This window comes from Lonchura striata, chromosome 21 (genome assembly GCF_046129695.1).
Source record: "Lonchura striata isolate bLonStr1 chromosome 21, bLonStr1.mat, whole genome shotgun sequence".
NCBI classification, from domain to species: Eukaryota; Metazoa; Chordata; class Aves; order Passeriformes; family Estrildidae; genus Lonchura; species Lonchura striata.
This window is the reverse complement of record NC_134623.1, coordinates 2,358,955-2,381,598: the sequence shown is the minus strand read 5'-3', so window position 1 is coordinate 2,381,598 and position 22,644 is coordinate 2,358,955. Positions and strand designations below refer to the sequence as shown.

Here is a 22,644-nt window from a genome sequence, read left to right as displayed (position 1 = left end):
CAATGACCCCCCAGTGCCACCAGTGACCCCCAGTGCCACCAGTGACAACCAGTGACCACCAGTGCCACCAGTGACCCCCCCAGTGCCACCAGTGACCCCCAGTGACCCCCAGTGACCCCCCCAGTGACCCCCAGTGACCCCCCAGTGCCACCAGTGACCACCAGTGACCCCCAGTGACCCCCCCAGTGCCACCAGTGCCACCAGTGCCACCAGTGCCACCAGTGACCCCCAGTGACCCCCAGTGACACCCCAGTGACCCCCAGTGACCCCCAGTGACCCCCCCAGTGCCACCAGTGACCCCCAGTGACCCCCCCAGTGCCACCAGTGCCACCAGTGCCACCAGTGACCCCCAGTGACACCCCAGTGACCCCCAGTGACCCCCAGTGACCCCCCCAGTGCCACCAGTGACCCCCAGTGACCACCAGTGACCCCCCCAGTGACCCCCAGTGACCCCCAGTGACCCCCAGTGACCACCAGTGCCACCAGTGACCCCCAGTGACCACCAGTGACCCCCAGTGACCACCAGTGCCACCAGTGACCCCCAGTGACCACCAGTGCCACCAGTGACCCCCCCAGTGCCACCAGTGACCCCCCAGTGCCACCAGTGCCACCAGTGACCCCCCCAGTGACCCCCAGTGACACCCCAGTGACCCTCAGTGACCCCCCAGTGCCACCAGTGACCCACAGTGAACCCCAGTGACCACCAGTGACCCCCCAGTGCCACCAGTAATGTCCCAGTGACCCCCCCAGTGACCTCCCAGTGCCACCAGTGACCTCCCAGTGCTCCCAGTGACCTCCCAGCAGCCCCAGTGTCCCCTCCCAGTGCTTCCAGTGCTCCTCGACCCCTCCCAGTGCTCCCACCTTCAACGCAGTCACCCCCAGTGCTCCCCTGTGACCCTCCCAGTGCGCCCAGTTCCCTCCCAGTCACCCCCAGTGCCCCCCAGTGCTCCCAGTCACCCCCAGTGCCCCCAGTGCCGCACTCACCCCGGGCCGGTTCCCGCTGCAGCGCGGCCTCGGGGCTCCCGGGGGGGACACTGGGGGTCCCGGGGTGGGGTCACCCCACGGCCAGCCCGGGGGGGGCCCTGGGGACGGTGACACCTCTGGGTGTCCCCTCGAGGCCACCCGGGTCCCTCCCCCGCCACCCCCGACATCCAGGACCCCCCCCTGCCCTGAGTCCCTGCCAGTGTCCCCCCACCCAGGACCCTCCTGTCCCCCCTGTCCCTCCTGTCCTTCCTGTCCTTCCTGTCCCCTCTGTCCCCCTGTCCCCTCTGTCCCTCCTGTCCCCCCTGTCCCTCCTGTCCTTCCTGTCCCTTCTGTCCCCCTGTCCCCCTGTCCCCTCTGTCCCTCCTGTCCCCTCTGTCCCCCCCACCTGCGGGTCCCCCTCCGGGCAGGAGGAGGATGAGGATGAGGATGGGCCGGAGGGGGGTTGGTGGCGCTGCCATCCTGTCCCCGCTGTCCCCAGGGTGTCCCCGCTGTCCCCAGGGTGTCCCCGCTGTCCCCACCCACGCCGCGGGGATGTCCCCGTGTTACCGTGTCCCCCCCGCCCCCCGTTGCCCCGGTGACACCCTTGGGCCACGGGGACGTCACGGGGGTGGCCCCCGCGTGTCCCTGATGTCCCCAGCCCTGCCCGGTGTCACCTGGATCCTCCAGCTGTCCCTCCATGTCCCCAACCCCCACCCCGTGGCCTCTGCCACCCTCCTGTGCCCGTGTCCCTCCCTGTGCCATCCCTTCCCGTGTCCCCAGTGTCCCCATCCTGACGTCCCTGATGTCTCCACCCTCCTGTCCCTGTCCCCATCCCGATGTCCCCAAGGTCCATCTGTGCCACCCCCATCCCCCATGTCCTACCACTCGTGTCCCCAGCGTCCTCTCGTGTCCCCAACGTCCCACCTCGTGTCCCCAATGTCACACCTCTCGTGTCCCCACCCTCCGCTTTCCCATCCCAGTGTCCCCATGTCCATCTCCCCGTGTCCCCAATGTCCCCATCTCAATGTCCCCCCACATTTCCCTGTGTCCCCACTGTCCTGTGTCCACCCCGATGTCCCCAATGTCCCCCCGTGTCCCCAGAGCCTGACGCCAACGCAGCCCCTCGGGTTCCACATGCGCATTTATAATAATAATAATAATTAATAATAATTAATAATAATAATAATTAATGAGGGGGACGGGGGGCGGCGCCGCCCGCGCCCCCAATGCACTAAAACTGCACCTGCTGGCCTTGGGGACAGTGGGGACACGGCAGGGACACGGCCTGGCCCTGATTGTCACCGTGCCACCCGGGGCCACCCTGGGCCGTGTCCCCGCTGTCACATCCTGGTGCCACACCATTGGTGTCACGGCCCCAGGCCGTGTCCCCAGTGTCACATCCTGGTGTCACATTCTGGTGTCACATCCTTGGTGTCACATCCTTGGTGCCACATCCCTGGTGCCACATCCCTGGTGTCACATCCTTGGTGTCACATCCTGGTGCCACATCCCTGGTGCCACATCCTTGGTGCCACATCCCTGGTGTCACATCCCGGTGCCACATCCTGGTGTCACATCCCAGTGTCACATCCCAGTGTCACATCCTTGGTGCCACATCCTTGGTGTCACATCCCAGTGTCACATCCTGGTGCCACATCCTTGGTGTCACATCCCAGTGTCACATCCCGGTGTCACATCATTGGTGTCACATCCTGGTGCCACATCCTTGATGTCACATCCCAGTGTCACATCCTTGTTGTCACATCCTTGGTGCCACATCCTTGGTGTCACATCATTGGTGTCACATCCCCAGGCCATGTCACCAGTGTCACATCCCGGTGTCACATCCCGGTGTCACATCCCCGGGACTGAGCCCTGCGATGTCACATCCGTGACGTGTCCGTGTCCCCAGGCCACCACTCCGTGCCCTCCAGCGCCGTGTCCCCATTGTCACAGCCTGGGGACATCTCTGTCCTGTGCCACTTCCTGGTGCCATCCCGGCGCCACCTCTGTTCTGTGTCCCTGCGTCACTTCCCAGCGCCATCCGTGCCACATCCCGGTGCCATCTCTGTCCTGTGTCACTTCCCGGTGCCATCCCCGTGTCCCCGTGTCACTTCCCGGTGCCACCTCCGTTCTGTGCCATCCCGGTGCCATCTCTGTGTCCTGTGTCACTTCCTGGTGCCATCTCCGCCCTGTGTCCCCGTGTCACGTCCCGGTGCCATCCCCGTGCCATCCTTCCGTGTCCTCATGCTGTCCCTCGCTGTCACATCCCCGTGCTGGTTCTCCACGCGTTCCCCACGCCACGTTACTGCGCCATCTCCGTGTCCCCGAGTGCCATCTCCGTGCCACGTCCCCATGTCCTGGTGTCACCTCTGTGTCCTCTCAGTGTCCCCTCAGGGCCAAGTGCCACATCCCCAGGCCCCGGCGTCACACCCGTGTCACATCCCCCGGCCACATCCGTGTCCCTGGGCCACATCCCAGAGCGTCACGCCCTCGGTGCCACCTCCCTGTCCTGTCCCCACACGGGACCTTGTGGGAAACTGAGGCACAGCCAGGGGGACACAGAGGGGACAGGGGTGTCCCCTGGCCTCAGGAAGGTGGGGACAGCAGGAGGGGACAGCTACCATGGCAGGAACACACTGGGACACGCTGGGGACACTCCAGGCCAGGCCAGGGCTGTGGTGGCCGTGGTAGTGTCACCGTCACGCTGGGTGGCACAGGGGGGTGACAAGAAGGGGGTGGCACAGGTGTCACCTCCCCCGGTGGGTGTCACAGGCCCTGTCCTAGGGCTGTCCCAGCTGTCCCCAGTGTCCCTGTCCCCAGAGGTGGCCCGGCTGTCCCTGTGCCGGGCGCTGTCCCGGGGCTGTCCCGGTTGTCCCCGGTGTCACAGCAGATGTCCCCGCTGTCCCTGCCGGGCGCGGTGGCACCAGGCAGTGTCCCGGGGCTGTCCCCGCTGTCCCTGTCCCCGGAGGTGTCCCGGCTGTCCCCGCTGTCCCCTGCCGGGCGTGGCGGCGCCGGGCGGGCGCTACCTGGTGAAGAAGGGCAGGTGGTGGCCCAGGCCACCCCCCGGGCGCGGGGACTCTGTCCGGGCCATCACGTCCTTGAACCAGGTGGCCACGTCCACCTCGAGCGTCTCGTAGCGCTTGATGAAGGTGTGCTCCTGTGGGGACAGGGGACAATGGGGACATGGGGGACAGCAGGGACATTGGGGACAGCAGGGGACATGGGGACATCGGGGACGTGGGGACATCAGGGGACACGGGGACATCGGGGATGTGGGGACACAGAGGACATCGGGGGACATGGGGGACAGCTGGGGACACTGGGGACAGCAGGGACATTGGGGACAGCAGGGACATTGGGGACACAGAGGACATTGGGGGACATGGGGGACAGCTGGGGACACTGGGGACAGCAGGGACATTGGGGACAGCAGGGACATTGGGGACACAGAGGACATCGGGGGACATTGGGGACAGCAGGGGCATTGGGGACAACAGGGACATTGGGGACACAGAGGACATCGGGGACATGAGGACAGCAGGGACACCGAGGACATTGGGGACAGCAGAGACATGGGGACATGCCACAGGGACAAGGGGACCACAGTGGAGGTGGAGGACAAAGCCTGGGGACACGGGGACGGAGCATTGAGGGTGAGGATTTGGGGACACGGGACACAGGTGTGGCCTTGGGGACACGGGGACAGACACAGGGACACGGGGACACAGCTGCAGACACGCAGGGGAGGTGACAGGGACTCGAGGACCCCAGGGATGGTGGCATGGTGCACGTGCCCCTGCAGGTGACATGCGTGGCCCTTGGGGACACAGGGGACAGGAGGGGGTGGCCATGGGTCTGGTGGCAGCTGTGATGGGTAGGTGGCCCCAGGGACGCACAGGGACAGGTGTGACAATGACAGACGGCGTGTGTGATAGTACAGGTGTGACAGTGACAAGTGTGACGGGTGTGACGGGGGACAGGAAAAGAGACGTGTAATGGGACAGGTGACAGGTGTGACAGTGCCAATGACAGGCGTGACACTGACACGTGTGCCAGGTGACAGTGCCAGTGCCACTCACCAGTAACTTGTTGTACTTTGGTCTCTTCCTGTGGTCCTTGGTGAGGCTGGGGAGGGGACGGGGGGTGAGCGCCTTTGGGACCCTCGGGCCACGTCCCCATGTCCCCCCTGTCCCCAGTGTCCCCAGTGTCCCCCCCGTCCCCCAGCTGTCCCAGACGAAGGCCTGGAGCTCCCCAGAGGAGCAGGAGCACCCTGGGGACCCCTGGGGCTGTGTCCTCCGCATGTCCCCTGTGTGTCCCCATGTCCCTGTGTGCCCCATGTCCCCCCATGTCCCCGTGTCCCTGGGTCCCCTGTGTCCCCATGTCCCTGTGTCCCCCACATCCCCTGGTGTCTCGGTGTCACCCCATGTCCTCACGTTCCTGTGTGTCCCCATGTCAACTGTGTGCCCCATGTCCTCCCGTGTCCCCATGTCCCCCCGTGTCCCCCCATGCCCCGTGTCCCCCCATGTCCCCCCGTGTCCCCGGTGTCCCGTGTCCCCACCAGTCTCGGACGAAGGCCTGGAAGTCCCCGGAGAAGCCCATGGCCGGGGGCAGCAGGGGCGGGTCCTCCTGCAGCACCTTGGTCAGCACCTCGAAATCCGTCTTGCAGTTCTGGTACGGGAACTGCCCCGTGGCCAGCTCCACCTGCACAGGTGGGACAGGTGTGACACAGGCGTGACACACACAGGTGTGACAGGGACAGGGACAGCAGTTCTGGTACGGGAACTGCCCCGTGGCCAGCTCCACCTGCACAGGTGGGACAGGTGTGACACACAGGTGTGACAGGTGTGACACAGGCGTGACACACACAGGTGTGACAGGGACAGGGACAGCAGTTCTGGTACGGGAACTGCCCCGTGGCCAGCTCCACCTGCACAGGTGGGACAGGTGGGACACAGGTGTGACACACAGGTGTGACACACACAGGTGTGACAGGGACAGGGACAGCAGTTCTGGTACGGGAACTGCCCCGTGGCCAGCTCCACCTGCACAGGTGGGACAGGTGGGACACAGGTGTGACACACAGGTGGGACACAGGTGTGACACACACAGGTGTGACAGGTGTGACACAGGTGTGACACACACGTGTGACACACACAGGTGTGACAGGGACAGCAGTTCTGGTATGGGAACTGCCCCGTGGCCAGCTCCACCTGCACAGGTGGGACAGGTGGGACACAGGTGTGACACACAGATGTGACACACACACAGGTGTGACACACAGGAGTGACACACACAGCTGTGACACACACATGTGACACACCGGTGTGACACACAGCTGTGACACAGCTGTGACAGGGACATGTGGCGCTGCAGGGCTGACGCGGCACCGTGGGGACACCCTGGGGACCCGGAGCTGGTGGAGGCCAGTCTGGGACACTGGGAGGGTCAGGGACACCCTGGGGACAGCTGGGTGATGTTTGGGGACCCTGGGAACACTTTGGGGACCCTCAGTGACATCTAGGGACCCTGGGGTGACATTTGGGGACCCTGGGTGATGTTTGGGGACTGGGGACACTGAGGTGAGGTTTGGGGACACTGAGGTGACATCTGGGGACGTGGGGTATTTGCTTGACGTCTGGGGACCCTGGGTGGCGTTTGGGGACTCTGGGTAATGTTTGAGGACTCTGGGTGACATTTGAGACTGTGGGTGACATCTGGGGACCCTGGGTGATGTCTGGGGACCCCGGGTGACATTGGGGGACCCTGGGTGATGTCTAGGGACCCTGGGTGATGTCTGAGGACCCCAGGTGATATCTGGGGACTCTGGGTGACATTTGGGGACCCTGGGTGGTGACTGAGGACCCTGGGTGGTGTTTGGGGACCCCGGGTGGCATCTGGGGACCCTGGTTGACATTGGGGGACCCCAGGTGACATCTGGGGATCCTGGGTGACATTTGGGGACCCTGGGTGGCATCTGGGGACTCTGAGTGACATCTGGGGACCCCGGGTGATGTCTGGGGACACTGGGTGACATTGGGGGACTCCGGGTGACATTTGGGGACCCCGGGTGACATTGCGGGACCCCGGGTGGCGTTTGGGGATCCTGGGTGACATTTGGGGACCCTGGGTGGCGTTGGAGACACTGGGTGACATCTGAGGACCCCGGGTGACATTTGGGGACCCCGGGTGACATTTGGGGACCCCGGGTGGTATTTGGGGACCCCGGGTGACATCTGGGGGCGGCGGGGCTCACCAGGGAGATGCCGAGGCTCCAGACGTCGGCGCGGATGTCGTAGTCGGGCTTGGTGGGGTCGGGGGGGTCGATGCGCTCGGGCTGGGGGAGGGGCAGGCTTGGGGACACTGGGGGGGCGGGGCCCCAGAACCCCAAACCCGGGAACCCCCAGAACCCCAAACCTGGGAACTACCAAAGACCCAGAACCCCAAACCCGGGAACCCCCAGAACCCCAAACCCGGGAACCCCCAGAACCCCAAACCCGGGAACCCCAAACCTGGGAACCCCCAGAACCCCAAACCCGGGAACCCCCAGAACCCCAAACCCGGGAACCCCCAAACACAAACCCCCAAAACCCAGGAACCCCCAGAACCCCAAACCCGGGAACCCCCAAACACAAACCCCCAAAACCCGGGAACCCCCAGAACCCCAAACCCGAGAACCCCAAACCCAGGAACCCCCAAACAATCAAAACCCCAAACCTGGGAACCCCCGAACCCCCAGAACCCCAAACTTGGGAACCCCCAGAACCCCAAAGCTGGGAACCCCCAAACCCAGGAACCCCCAGAACCCCAAACCCAGGAACCCCCAAACAATCAAAACCCCAAACCTGGGAACCCCCAGAACCCCAAACCCGGGAACCCCCAAACCCAGGAACCCCCATAACCCCAAACCCAGGAACCCCCAAACAATCAAAACCCCAAACCTGGGAACCCCCGAACCCCAAACCTGGGAACCCCCAGAACCCCAAACCCGGGAACCCCCAAACACACAAACCCCCAAACCCGGGAACCCCCGGCACCCAAAGCCCCAGAGCTGGAGGCATCCCCCAGACCCCAAACCCGAGGGGATCCCCAAAACCCCAGAGCAGGGGGGGACCCCCCGACAGCCCCAGCCCCAAATCCGGGGTGCAGCCCCTCGCCCCAGCCCTGGGGACCCCAACACCCCCTGATCCCCCCAAAGTCCTGCTCCAGGGCTGGCGCGTGTCCCAAATGTCCCCAGTGTCCCCCCCGTGTCCGCAGTGTCCCCCCCGTGTCCGCAGTGTCCCCCAGTGTCCCCTCACTGCCATGTAGACCTCACAGCCCATGCCCTGGGGGATGTCCCAGTGTCCCAAATGTCCCCCCAGTGTCCCCAGTGTCCCCCAGTGTCCCCCCAGTGTCCCCCCCAGTGTTCCCTCACCGCCATGTAGGCCGTGCAGCCCATGCCCTAGGGGCTGTCCCAGTGTCCCCCAGTGTCCCCAGTGTCCCCCCAGTGTCCCCCCAGTGTCCCCCCAGTGTCCCCTCACCGCCATGTAGGCTGCACAGCCCATGCCCTAGGGGCTGTCCCAGCGTCCCCAGTGTCCCCAGTGTCCCCCCAGTGTCCCCAGTGTCCTCCCCGTGTCTCCCCAGTGTCCCCAGTGTCCCCTCACCGCCATGTAGGCCGCGCAGCCCATGCCCTAGGGGATGTCCCAGTGTCCCCCCAGTGTCCCCAATGCCCCCCCAGTGTCCCCCCAGTGTCCCCTCACCGCCATGTAGGCCATGCAGCCCATGCCCTGGGGGCTGTCCCAGTGCCCCCCCGGTGTCCCCAGTTTCCCCCCAGTGTCCCCAGTGTCCCCTCACTGCCATGTAGGCCATGCAGCCCATGCCCTGGGGGCTGTCCCAGTGCCCCCCCAGTGTCCCCAGTGTCCCCCCAGTGTCCCCAGTGTCCCCCCAGTGTCCCCAGTGTCCCCTCACCGCCATGTAGGCCGCGCAGCCGGCGCTCCGGGTCTTGGCCTTGGAGTCCACCAGGCGGCCGCTGATGCCGAAGTCGCAGAGCTTGACCTGGCCCCGCTCGTCCAGCAGGATGTTGGAGGGTTTGACATCCCTGTGGATCACCCCGTGCTTCTCCTTCAGGTACAGCAGCGCCTTCACGATCTGCGGGCCAGGGATTGTCCCCTGTGTCACAGCCGTGCCACCTCCGTGCCACCTCTGTGCCACCATTCCCCTGCCCAGAACCAGAGGCACTCTGAGTGTCCCCGGTGTCCCCTGTGGGGGACACCGCTTCTCCTCCAGGTACAGCAGCACCTTCATGGGCTGTGCAAGAGGGATTGTCCCCAGTGTCACCCCTGTGCCACCACCACCCTGCTCACTGTCACTGTCACTGTCACCCAACCCAGGACCCGCTCGGGAATGGGGCGCTGGATCCTGGGGACCCCCTGTCTGTCCCCAGTGCCACTCACTGCCACTGTCACCTCACCCAGAATCCCAGAGCCACCCTGCATGTCCCTGATGCTCCCAGTGTCCCCAAGTGTCCCCAGATGTCCCCCCATCCCCAATGTCCCCAGTGTCCCCAATGTCCCCAGTGTCCCCAATGTCCCAATGTCCCCAGTGTCCCCAATGCCCCCAATGTCCCCAGTGTCCCCAGTGTCCCCAGTGTCCCAATGTCCCCAATGCTCCCAATGTCCCCAGTGTCCCCTCAGTGTCCCCAATCCCCTGGATGTCCCCAATACCCCCATTGTCCCCAAGGCTCCAGGTGTCAGTGTCCCCAATGTCCCCAATGTCCCCAATGTCCCCAGTGTCCCAATGTCCCCAGTGTCCCCAATGTCCCCAATGTCCCCAGTGTCCCAATGTCCCCAGTGTCCCAATGTCCCCAATGTCCCCAGTGTCCCCAATGTCCCCAATGTCCCCAATGTCCCAATGTCCCCAATGTCCCCAGTGTCCCAATGTCCCCAGTGTCCCCAGTGTCCCCGCTGTCCCCAATGTCCCCAGTGTCCCCAGTGTCCCCAGTGTCCCAATGTCCCCAGTGCCCCCAGTGTCCCCAATGTCCCCAGTGTCCCCAGTGTCCCCAGTGTCCCCTCAGCGTCCCCAATGTCCCCAATCCCCTGGATGTCCCCAATACCCCCGTTGTCCCCAAGGCTCCAGGTGTCAGTGTCCCCACTGTCCCCGCTGTCCCCACTGTCACTCACTGCCACCGTCATCTTGCCCAGGATGCGCTCGGGGATGGGGCCCTGGATTCGCTTCTTCAGCTTCTCGGCGCAGGTGCCCATGAGCTCCATGGCGATGAACACGTCGGTCTGGGGGCGCAAGGCGGCTGCGCTGGGGCACTGGGCTGTGCTGGGAGGGCACTGGGGTGTGCTGGGAGGGCACTGGGGTGTACTGGGATGTGCTGGGAGGGCACTGGGAACACTGGGATGTACTGGGAGGGCACTGGGGTGTGCTGGGAGGGCACTGGGGTGTACTGGGGTGTGCTGGGAGGGCACTGGGATGTGCTGGGAGGGCACTAGGAATACTGGGAGGGAACTAGGATGTGCTGGGAGGGCACTGGGGTGTGCTGGGGTGTGCTGGGAGGGCACTGGGAGGGCACTGGGGTGTACTGGGAGGGCAGAGAGTGTACTGGGTATACTGGGAGGGCACTGGGATGTACTGGGAGCGCTGGGAGGGCACTGGGAGCACTGGGAGGGCACTGGGAGGGCACTGGGTATACTGGAAGCACTGGGATGTACTGGGAGGGTACTAGGTGGACTGGGAGCACTGGGAGGGCACTGGGATGTAGTGGAAGCGCTGGGATGTACTGGGAGGGCACTGGGACGTACTGGGAGCACTGGGAGCAGCACTAGGGGGGCCCATGGATGGATCCTGACACCCCCAACACTCCAGGTGCCCCCAGGTGCCCCCAGGTGCCCCAGGTGCCCCCAGGTGCCCCCAGGTGCCCCCAGGTGCCCACACTGGTGATGAAGGTGCCGAAGCACTGCACGATGTCGGGGCACCCGCAGCCCCAGGTGCCCCCAGGTGCCCCAGCCCCCCCCAGGTGCCCCGGGTGCCCCCAGGTGCCCCAGCCTCCCCCAGGTGCCCCCAGGTGCCCCAGGTGCCCCCAGGTGCCCCAGCCCCCCCCAGGTGCCCCCAGGTGCCCCAGGTGCCCCCAGGTGCCCCCAGGTGCCCCCGGGTGCCCCCAGGTGCCCCAGCCCCCCCCAGGTGCCCCCAGGTGCCCCAGGTGCTCACGTTGGTGATGAAGGTGCCGAAGCACTGCACGATGTAGGGGCAGTCGTGGCTCTTGAGCACCACGTCCAGGTCCATCAGGATCCGCTTGTTCTCCTCGCGGTTCCCCGAGCGCCGCATTTGCTGGGGGGGCACAGGGGTCACGGGGGGGTCACGGGTGGGTCACAGGTGTCACGGGTGGGTCACAGGTGTCACGGGGGTCCCCGGGACGGGCCCCACCTTGACGGCGATGACGTGGCCGGTCTTGCGGAAGCGCATCTTCCACACCTGCCCGCAGGTGCCGCTGCCGATCTCGCCCAGGTTCTCCAGGTCGTTGATCTCTGCCTGGTACCGCTGGGGGGGAGAGGGGGCTCAGGGACCACCCGGGACAGCCCCGGGCTCACCTGTGCGCCCACGGCCAGGTAACCCCTCCCCATCCTAACCTGTGTGCCCACGGCTAGGTAAGCCCTCCCCATCCTCACCCACGGCCAGGTAACCCCTCCCCATCCTCACCTGTGTGCCCACGGCCAGGTAACCCCTCCCCATCCTCACCTGTGCGCCCACGGCCAGGTAAGCCCTCCCCATCCTCACCTGTGCGCCCATGAACAGGTAACCCCTCCCCATCCTCACCTGTGCGCCCACGGCCAGGTAACCCCTCCCCATCCTAACCTGTGCGCCCACGGCCAGGTAACCCCTCCCCATCCTCACCTGTGCGCCCACGGCCAGGTAACCCCTCCCCATCCTAACCTGTGTGCCCACGGCCAGGTAACCCCTCCCCATCCTCACCTGTGTGCCCATGAACAGGTAACCCTTCTCCATCCTCACCCACGGCCAGGTAACCCCTCCCCATCCTCACCTGTGCGCCCACGGCCAGGTAACCCCTCCCCATCCTCACCTGTGCGCCCATGAACAGGTAACCCCTCCCCATCCTCACCCACGGCCAGGTAACCCCTCCCCATCCTCACCTGTGCCCCCCCAGGTACCCCAGACTCACCTGAACCCCCCCCGCAGGTACCCCAGACTCACCTGTCCCCCCATGTTCAGGTACCCCAGACTCACCTGTCCCCCCACAGTCAGGTACCCCAGACTCACCTGTCCCCCCACGGTCAGGTACCCCAGACTCACCTGTCCCCCCATGTTCAGGTACCCCAGACTCACCTGTCCCCCCCAGGTACCCCAGACTCACCTGTCCCCCCACAGTCAGGTACCCCAGACTCACCTGTCCCCCCATGTTCAGGTACCCCAGACTCACCTGTCCCTCCACGGTCAGGTACCCCAGACTCACCTGTCCCCCCACAGTCAGGTACCCCAGACTCACCTGTCCCCCCACGGTCAGGTACCCCAGACTCACCTGTCCCCCCCCCAGGTACCCCAGACTCACCTGTCCCCCCATGTTCAGGTACCCCAGACTCACCTGTCCCCCCACAGTCAGGTACCCCAGACTCACCTGTCCCCCCACAGTCAGGTACCCCGTCTGTTTCATGATCTCCTGCAGCTTCTGGTCAATCTCGATGCTGAGGGGAATAATGGGTGAGCTCAGCCAATCAGCTCAGGGCAACAGGATAGCTCAGCCAATCAGCTCAGGGCAACAGGAGAGCCCAGCCAATCAGCTCAGGCAACAGAAGAGCCCAGCTAATCAGCTCAGGGCAACAGGAGAGATCAGCCAATCAGCGCTTAGCATGGGGAGATCCTGACCAATCAGCACACAGGGAATCAGCTCCAGCCAATCGCAGGACAGGAAATCCCGCCTGCCTGGCCAATCAGCACCACGGAGCTCCTGGTCGGCTGGCCAATCAGCACCCAGGGGTTGCTTGCACTCCTGGCCAATGAGCACACGCAGCTCTCCTGCCCAGCCGGCCAATCACCAATGGGGATCCGCTGAATCATCAACCAATCAGCAGCTGCAACCTCTGCTCCAGCCAATCAGTGCTCAAGATGGCCCCAAAACTCTGGCCACTGAGAACGCACCACTCGCCAGAGCTCTGGCCAATCAGGGCCTGCGAGCCCTCAGAGCAGCAGCCAATCAGCAGCCACAGGCTCCTGTACATCCGACCAACCGCTGCGTAAAGCCTCCTGTCCAGCCAATCAGAACACGCGGTCCCCTTGGCTCTTTGGCCAATCAGCACAAGAGCTCTCCAGAACTCTGGCCAATCAGAGAAGAGGATCTCCACAAACCTCTAGCCAATCAGGATGCATGACCCACCCTCCTCTGCCCAATGCGAGCCTGGGATCCCTCCAGGCCTCTGGCCAATCAGGGCACAGGATTACCCTGGACTTCCATCCAATCAAGCTTTGATTCTCATGGACTTCTGGCCAATCAGAGCACAGAATCTCCCCAAACCTCTGACCAATCAGAGCACGGAATGCCCCAGTCCCTCTGGCTAATCCACCCAAGCTCTCCCCAATCAGCCAATCAGCACCGTAGGCTCTCCCCAGTTGGCCAATCGGCTCCTAGCTCTCCCCCAATCAGCCAATCAGCACGCAGGCCCGCTCCCATCAGCCAATCAGGGCTGTCCTCACCTCTCCAGGCTGCGCGGCACCAGGTAGGGGGGCGGGGGCAGCCCCAGCATCTGGCGGGGCCGGGGGGGCGGCGCGGGCTGGGGGCTCTCGGGGGCGCCCCCCCGGCCCCCCTCGCTCACCAGGGGCAGCTGCAGGGCTGGGGGGGAGAGCAGAGTCAGGGACCCCGAAAACGGGGGAAAAAACCCCAAAACGGGGAGCAAGAGAACCCCAGAAACGGGGAGACAGCCCCAGAAACGGAGAGCACGAAAAAGGGGGAGAGAAACCCAAAAATGGGGAGGGAACCCCAAAAATGGGGAGAGACAGAATCCCAAAAACAGGGAAACAACCCCAAAAACGGAACCCCAAAAAAGGGAGAGAGAAACCTAAAAATGGGGAGAGAAACCCAAAAATGGGGAGGAAACCCCAAAACCAGGGAGACAGCCCCAGAAACGGGGAGCACGAAAAAGGGGGAGAGAAACCAAAAAATGGGGAGGGAAACCAAAAAATGGGAGAGAGAAACCCAAAAATGGGGAGAAAAACCAAAAAACGGGGAGCGAGAGAACCCCAGAAACAGGGAGACAGCCCCAAAAACGGAGAGCACGAAAAAGGGGGAGAGAAACCCAAAAATGGGGAGAGAAACCAAAAAATGGGGAGAGAACCCCAAAAATGGGGAGAGACAGAACCCCAAAAACAGGGAAACAACCCCAAAAATGGATAACACGAAAAAGGGAGAGAGAAACCTAAAAATGGGGAGAGAAACCCAAAAATGGGGAGAGAACCCCAAAAACGGGGAGCGAGAGAACCCCAGAAACAGGGAGACAGCCCCTGAAACGGAGAGCACGAAAAAGGGGGAGAGAAACCCAAAAATGGGGAGAGAAACCAAAAAATGGGGATAGAGACAACCCCAAAACCAGGGATACAACCCCAAAAAACTGAGAACACAAAAAAAGGGGAGAGAAACCTAAAAATGGGGAGAGAAACCCAAAAATGGAAAACCCAAAATAATAAGGGGAAAAAAGGGAAAACCCAAAGAAATAATGCCAAAAATTGGGAGAAAACCCCAAAAATGGGGAGCGAACCCCAAAACGGGAGAATCCAAACAAAAGGGAAGAAAATACCAAAAATGGGGAGAGAACACCGTAAATGGAGAACCCAAAAAAGGAGAGAGAAGCCCAAATATGGACAAAAACGTTAAAAATGAGGAGAGAACACCAAAAATGGAAAACTCAAAAAGAGGAGAGAGAAACCTAAAAATGAGGAGAGAACAGCAAAAATGGGGAGACTCAGAACCCCAAAATTCGGGTAGCAAACTCCAAAAATGACAGAGAACGCCAAAAATGCAGGAGAGACCCCCAAAATAGGGGCAGCACCTAAAATTTGGGAGAGAATCCCAAAACTGGGGAGACAACCACAAAAACAGGGAGGGAAGGATCAGAGGCCCCAAAAACGGGAAGAGAACCCCAAAAATTAGGGGAGAGCCTCAAAAATTGGAGGGAGACACAGCAGGGACCCCAAAATCCATGTGGGGGGAGAGAGAGAAACCCGACAGGAACCCCAAAATTGGGGTGGGGGGACAAAAAAACCCATCAGGAACCCCAAAATTGGGGTGGGGAAAGTCAGAAGCCCATAAATTGGGGGGGCACAGGGAGCCCCCCACAACCTCCCCCTTCCCGCAGGGACTCCAGCCCCATTTTCCCCCTTTTTCTCCTCTTTTTGCTGTTTCCTGCCCCATTTTCCTGCAATTCCCCTCATTTTTCCTCATTTCTCCACCCCCTCCATTTTCCCCCATTCCTGCCCCACTTTCCTCATTTTCCCCCTTCCTTTTTTTCCCATTTCCTATTTCCCCAATTTCCCCCATTCCTGACCCATTTTTCCCCTTCCCATCCCCAATTTCCCCATTCCCAGCCCCTCCTCCCACCCCATTTTTCCCAATTCCTCCCATTTTTTCCCCTCCATTTCCTCCCCATTCTCAGTTTTCCCCAGTTAAAATGATTTTTACCCATTCTCATAATTTCCCCCCATTTTTTCCCTTTTCCACCGAATTTTCTCCTTTTTTCCCCAATTTCCCCATTTCCCCCATTTTCCCTCATTTTTTCCCCATTTCCCCCCCATTTTTCCCCATTGCTCCTGATTTTTCCCCATTTTCCCCAATTTTCTAATTTTCCCCATTTCCCCCACATTTTCCCCTAATTTTCCAATTTTACCCCCCTTTTTTTTCCTAACTTTCTTATATTACCCCATTTCTTCCCCAATTTCCCCCCATTTTTTCCCCATCCCCCCGTTTTTCCCCATTTCCCCCACATTTTTTCCTAATTTTCCAATTTCACCCCCCCTTTTCCCTAACTTTCTTATATTACAGCATTTTTTCCCCAATTTCTCCATTTCCCCTCAATTTTTCCCCAATTTCCCCCATTTTTCCCCATTTCCCCCATTTTTTCCCATTTCCCCCACATTTTCCCCATTTCCCCTCCATTTCTTCCCCAATTTCCCCCATTTTTCCCCATTTCCCATTTTTCCCCCCATTTACCCCATTTCCCCCATTCCCCCATTTTTCCCATTTCCCCCCATTTTTCCCAATTTCCCCCAATTTCCCCCAATTTTCCCCCATTTTTCCCCCATTTCCCTCCATTTTTCCCCCATTTTTCCCCATTTCCCCCATTTCCCATTTCCCCCCATTTTTTCCCCATTTCCCCCCATTTTTTCCCATTTTTCCCCATTTCCCCCATTTTCCCCCATTTTTCCTTATTTCCACCCATTTTTCCTTATTTCCCCCATTTTTCCCCATTTCCCCCATTTTTTCCCCATTTCCCGTTTTTCCCCATTTCCCCATTTTTTCCCCATTTCCCTCCATTTTTCCCTATTTCCCATTTTTCCCTATTTTCCTCCATTTCCCCCCATTTTTCCCCCCATTTCCCCCCATTTCCCATTTTTTCCCCATTTCCCATTTTCTCCCATTTCCCATTTTCCCCCATTTCCCATTTTTCCCCATTTCCCCAATTTTCCCCATTCCCCCCATTTCCCCATTTCCCCCCATTTTTCCCCCATTTCCCATTTTTCCCCATTTCCCATTTTTCCCCATTTCCCATTTTTCCCCATTCCCCCATTTTTCCCCCATTCCCCCATTTTTCCTTATTTCCCCCCATTTTTCCTTATTTCCCCCATTTTCCCCCATTTTCCATTTTTCCCCATTTCCTGTTTTTCCCCATTTCCCATTTTCCCCATTTCCCATTTTTTTCCCCATTTCCCCCCATTTTTCCCCATTCCCCCATTTTTTCCCCATTTCCCCATTTTCCCCCATTTCCCCCCATTTTTCCCCATTTCCTATTTTCCCCCATTTCCCCCCATTTTTCCTTATTTCCCCCATTTTCCCCCATTTCCCATTTTTCCCCATTTCCCATTTTTTCCCCATTTCCCATTTTCCCCATTTCCCATTTTTTCCCCATTTCCCATTTTTCCCCATTCCCCCATTTTCCCCCATTTTCCATTTTTCCCCATTCCCCCATTTTCCCCCATTTCCCATTTTTTCCCCATTCCCCCATTTTTCCCCATTTCCCCATTTTTTTCCCCATTTCTCGTTCCCGTCCCGAGCGGCCGCATGCTCCACGGGGCCGGGGGGGGGGGGGGGGGTCACTCCATGCCACAGCCAGGGGGGGACGGGGGGAGGGGACGGGGGGGGGAGGGACATTCCGGGGTGGGGGAGGGGCCGGGGAGCTGCTCGGGGGGGTTAAAGTGGGGGAGGGGGTCCCCAAATTGGGGGGGGAGGGGTAAAGTTGCCATGAAGGGGAAACTGAGGCACGGCGGGGGAGGGGTTAAATGAGTTAAATGAGGAGGGGTCGAGCTGCCACGGGGGGGAAACTGAGGCACGGAGGGGGAGGGGTTAAAAGGGGAGGGGTCAAGCTGCGCCAAATGGAAACTGAGGCACAAGAGGAGGGGTTAAAAGGGGAGGGGTCAAGCTGCGTCAAAGGGAAACTGAGGCACGGAGAGGGGCAGGTTAAATGAGGAGGGGTCAAGCTGCCAAGGGTGAAACTGAGGCATGGGGGGGGAGGGGTCAAGCTGCGCCAAAGGGAAACTGAGGCACAGGAGGAGGGGTTAAATGAGGAGGGGTCAAGCTGCGCCAAAGGGAAACTGAGGCACGGAGAGGGGCAGGTTAAAAGGGGAGGGGTCAAGCTGCATCAAAGGGAAACTGAGGCACAGGAGGAGGAGTTAAAATGGGAGGGGTCAAGCTGTGCCAAATGGAAACTGAGGCACGGCGGGGGAGGGGTTAAAAGGGGAGGGGTCGAGCTGCACCAAAGGGAAACTGAGGCACGGAGAGGGAGGGATTAAATGAGGAGGGGTCGAGCTGCCACGGGGGAAACTGAGGCACGGCGGGGGAGGGGTTAAAAGGGGAGGGGTCAAGCTGCGCCAAAGGGAAACTGAGGCACGGAGAGGGGCAGGTTAAATGAGGAGGGGTCAAGCTGCCACGGGGGAAACTGAGGCACGGGGGCGGGGCTAAGGGGCGGTACCTGCTCGCTGGGACGGAGCGGGGGCGGGGCTAAGGGTGATGACGATGACTGGAGATGGGGGAGGGGCACGGGGGGGGCCGGGGAGAAAATAAAAAATAAAAAATAAAAAATAAAAAATAAAAAATAAAAAATAAAAAATAAAAAATAAAAAATAAAAAATAAAAAATAAAAAATAAAAACAGAAAGAAAAGAGAAAAATTACAAAGGGACGGACCGGGGGGGTTGAGTTAATTAAAGTGGGGGACAAAAATTAATTTGAATTTGGGGAATAAACTTAATTTGGGGGCAGGAATTAATTTAAATTGAGGGAATTAATTGAATTGAGAGACAGAAATTAATTTAAAGTGAAAAAATTAATTAAATTGGTGGACAGACGCTAACTTAAATTGGGGGTAGAAATTACTTTAAATTAAGAGAATTAATTACATTGAGAGGCAAAAACTAATTTAAATTGGGGGGAAATAAACTTGGGGCAGAACTTAAATGAGAGGGCATTAATTAAATTGGGGGAATTAATTTAAATTAGGGTAAATGAATTTAAATTGGAGAATAAAATGGAATTAAATTGGGAGAAAATTAATTAAATTGGGGCCAAAAATGAATTTAAATTGGGAGAGGATTAATTAAATTGGGGGGCAAAAATTGATTAAATTTAACAAAATTAATTTAAATTCAGATGAACCAAAATGGATTTAAATTAAGGGGGAACTAATTAAGTTGGGGAGATGAGCTTTAATTAGGGTGGGGCAGAAATGAATTTAAATTGGGAGGAAAAGGAAATTGAGCTGCAGGAACAGCAATGAAATGTGGGAGACAAAAATGAGTTTAAATTGGGGGGGACAGAAATTTAACCAAAAATTTAAATCAAACTTAACTGAAGTTAAATTGGGGGAGGGGACAGAGATGAAATTGGGGGGGACAGGGGTGAAATTCAGAGAAAAAAAAAGAAAATTTGGGGGCACAAAAATTAATTTAAATTGGGGGAGAAATCACATTAAATTGGGGGGGACAGGAATGAATTTGGGGAGGGGGGAAAATTAAAACTTTGGGGGGATAAAATGAAAATTTGTGGGGATAAAATTTAAATTTGAGGGGATGAATTTAAATTTAGGGGGATAAAAATGAGTTTAAATTTGAAAGGGGGGAAGGGGAAAGGGGAAAGGGGGAGGGGGCTGCTCCCCCCGGCTTGGAAAATCCCCAAAAAACCCCCAAAATTCCCCCAAAAAATTCCCAAAATCTTTTGGGATTGTCCCTGGGGGGGATCCTCGAGGTGATAAATGAGGGAAACCCCAAAAAAAATCCAATTTCCAGCCCCCCCCAGAGCCCCCCAACCCCACTGGGAACCCCCAAATCCCTCCAAAATCCCTTCCCAACCCCCCAGGATCCCCAAAACCCCCCTAAACCAGGCAGGACTGCCCCAAATTCTCCTAAAATGCCCCAAAATGTCCCTAAGAGCCCAAAAATGTCCCTAAACTGCCCCAAAATGTCCCTAAACTGCCCCAAATACCCCAAGCCAACCCCAAAATGTCCCCAGATCCTCCCAAACCCCTCAAACTGCCCCAAATCTTCCTGAACATCCTCGAACGCCGCCCCCACAAAAACCCCAAACAAACCTGAACAGCCCAAAATGTCCCTAAAATGCCCCAAACACCCCAAAATGGCCCTAAACTGTCCCAAATACCCCAAACCTGCCCCGAACACCCCAAAATGGCCCCAAACAACCCAAAATGGCCCTGAACTCCCCAAACTCCCCGAACCTGTCCCAAATACTGTCCTAAAATGTTCCTAAAGGCCCCCAACCACCCCAAAACTGCCCCAAACAACCCAAAAGTGTCCCTAAGCTGCCCCAAATACCCCAAACCTGCCCCAAATTCCCCAAAATGTCCCTAAATTGCCCCAAATACTCCAAACCTGCCCCGAACACCCCAAAATGGCCCCGAACAACCCAATATGGCCCTAAGCTGCTCCAACCACCCCAAACCTGCCCCAACCACCCCAAAACTGCCCCAAACAACCCAAAAGTGTCCCTAAGCTGCCCCAACCACCCCAAACCTGCCCCAACCACCCGAAACCTGCCCCAAACACCCCAAAATGGCCCTGAACAACCCAAACCTGTCCCAAATACTGTCCTAAACTGTCCCTAAAGGACCCCGAATACCCCAAAATGTCCCTGAAGGGCCTCAAATAGCCCAAACCTGCTCCAAACAACCCAAAAGTGCCCCTCAAGTGTCCCAAATACCCCAAAATGTCCCTAAACTGTCCCGACCACCCCAAACCTGTCCCGAACATCCCAAAATGTCCCTAAACGGTCCCAAACACCCCAAAGCTGCCCAAACACCCCAAACACCCCAAAATGTTCCTAAACTGCCCCAATCACCCCAAACCTGCCCCAAACACCCCAAAATGTCCCTAAACGTTCCCAACCACCGCAAAACTGCCCCAAACCACCCCAAAACTGCCCCAAACCACCCCAAAATGTCCCCAAACGTTCCCAACCACCCCAAAACTGCCCCGAACTCTCCAAAGCTGCCCCAACCACCTCAAAACTGCCCCGAACACCCCAAACCCGCCCCAACCACCCCAAAATGCTCCTCCCAGCCCCGCTCTCCCCCGGCCCCGCTCTCCCCCGGCCCCGCTCTCTCCCCCGGCCCCGCTCTCTCCCCCGGCCCCGCTCTCCCCCGGCCCCGCTCTCCCCCGGCCCCGCTCTCTCCCCCAGCCCCGCTCTCCCCTCCCAGCCCCGCTCTCTCCCCCAGCCCCGCTCTCTCCCCCGGCCCCGCTCTCTCCCAGCCCCTCTCTCCCCTCCCAGCCCCGCTCTCTCCCCTCCCAGCCCCGCTCTCTCCCCCGGCCCCGCTCTCCCCGGCCCCGCTCTCTCCCCCGGCCCCGCTCTCCCCCAGCCCCGCTCTCCCCCGGCCCCGCTCTCTCCCCCGGCCCCGCTCTCTCCCAGCCCCTCTCTCCCCTCCCAGCCCCGCTCTCTCCCTCCCAGCCCCGCTCTCTCCCCGGCCCCGCTCTCCCCCCGGGGGCCCCGCTCTCTCCCCCGGCCCCGCTCTCCCCCGGCCCCGCTCTCCCCCGGCCCCGCTCTCTCCCCCGGCCCCGCTCTCCCCAGCCCCGCTCTCTCCCAGCCCCTCTCTCCCCTCCCAGCCCCGCTCTCTCCCCCGGCCCCGCTCTCTCCCCCCGGCCCCGCTCTCTCCCCGGCCCCGTCTCTCCCCCCGGCCCCGCTCTCCCCTCCCAGCCCCGCTCTCCCCCCCCCAGCCCCGCTCTCCCCTCCAGCCCCGCTCTCCCCCCAGCCCCGCTCTCCCCCCAGCCCCGCTCTCCCCTCCCAGCCCCGCTCTCCCCTCCCAGCCCCGCTCTCCCCCAGCCCCGCTCTCCCCTCCCAGCCCCGCTCTCCCCCAGCCCCGCTCTCCCCCAGCCCCTCTCTCCCCCGGCCCCCGCTCTCTCCCCAGCCCCGCTCTCCCCCAGCCCCTCTCTCCCCCCCGGCCCCGCTCTCTCCCCGGCCCCGCTCTCCCCCAGCCCCGCTCTCCCCTCCCAGCCCCGCTCTCCCCCAGCCCCGCTCTCCCCCAGCCCCGCTCTCCCCTCCCAGCCCCGCTCTCTCCCCTCCCAGCCCCGCTCTCCCCCGGCCCCGCTCTCTTCCCCAGCCCCGCTCTCCCCCAGCCCCGCTCTCTCCCAGCCCCGCTCTCCCCCAGCCCCGCTCTCTCCCACAGCCCCGCTCTCCCCCAGCCCCGCTCTCCCCCAGCCCCGCTCTCTCCCACAGCCCGCTCTCCCCCAGCCCCGCTCTCCCCAGCCCCGCTCTCCCCTCACGGCCCCTCTTCCCTCCCAGCCCCGCTCTCCCCCTGCCCCGCTCTCCCCTCACGGCCCCGCTCTCCCCAGCCCCGCTCTCCCCCCCGGTCCCGCTCTCTCCCCCGCCCCGCTCTCCCCAGCCCCGCTCTCCCCAGCCCCGCTCTCCCCTCACGGCCCCTCTTCCCTCCCAGCCCCGCTCTCTCCCCCTGCCCCGCTCTCCCCTCACGGCCCCGCTCTCCCCAGCCCCGCTCTCCCCCCCGGTCCCGCTCTCTCCCCCGGCCCCGCTCTCCCCCCGGCCCCGCTCTCCCCCAGCCCCGCTCTCCCCCAGCCCCGCTCTCCCCTCCCTGTCCCGCTCTCTCCCCCAGCCCCGCTCTCCCCCAGCCCCGCTCTCCCCTCCCGGCCCCTCTTCCCTCCCCCCCCCCCAGCGCGGCCTCCCCTCGGCCGCCCCGCCCCGCTCCCCGGGCCGTTCCCACCGCCCCCCGGCCCCGCTCACTGGGGCGGGCGCGGGCGGGGCCGATGTCGAGGTTGAGGTCGATTCTCCGCCGCGCCTCGCGGTTCTCCTGCTTCAGCTTCGCCTCCAGCCGCGACAGCTTCTGCTCCAGCGAGGACGCCGCCATCTTCCCCCCCCCGCGTGGCGCATGCGCGGGGCCCGCGCGGGGCGGGGCTTGGAGCCCCCGCCGGCCGCCGTACGGAGGGAGGGAGCAGAGGGCGCCGCCATCTTCGCCCCGGTTCCACCACT

General features: G+C 61.0%; 1 protein-coding gene across 1 annotated transcript; it reads right to left on the bottom strand.

Annotated features, from left to right (window-relative positions):
- Positions 1-2,086: 2,086 nt before the first annotated feature.
- On the bottom strand, positions 2,087-22,580 carry MAP2K7 (mitogen-activated protein kinase kinase 7). Its single transcript, XM_077787775.1, has 11 exons — positions 22,399-22,580; positions 13,651-13,786; positions 12,578-12,644; positions 11,371-11,484; positions 11,155-11,274; positions 10,122-10,229; positions 8,911-9,090; positions 7,220-7,300; positions 5,525-5,667; positions 5,046-5,091; positions 2,087-4,123 (listed from the first exon to the last, which is right to left on the bottom strand). The coding sequence occupies exons 1-11, from the start codon at positions 22,520-22,522 to the stop codon at positions 3,989-3,991; spliced, it is 1,254 nt and encodes a 417-aa protein (XP_077643901.1). The 5' UTR covers positions 22,523-22,580; the 3' UTR covers positions 2,087-3,988.
- Between the last annotated feature and the right edge of the window lie 64 nt (positions 22,581-22,644).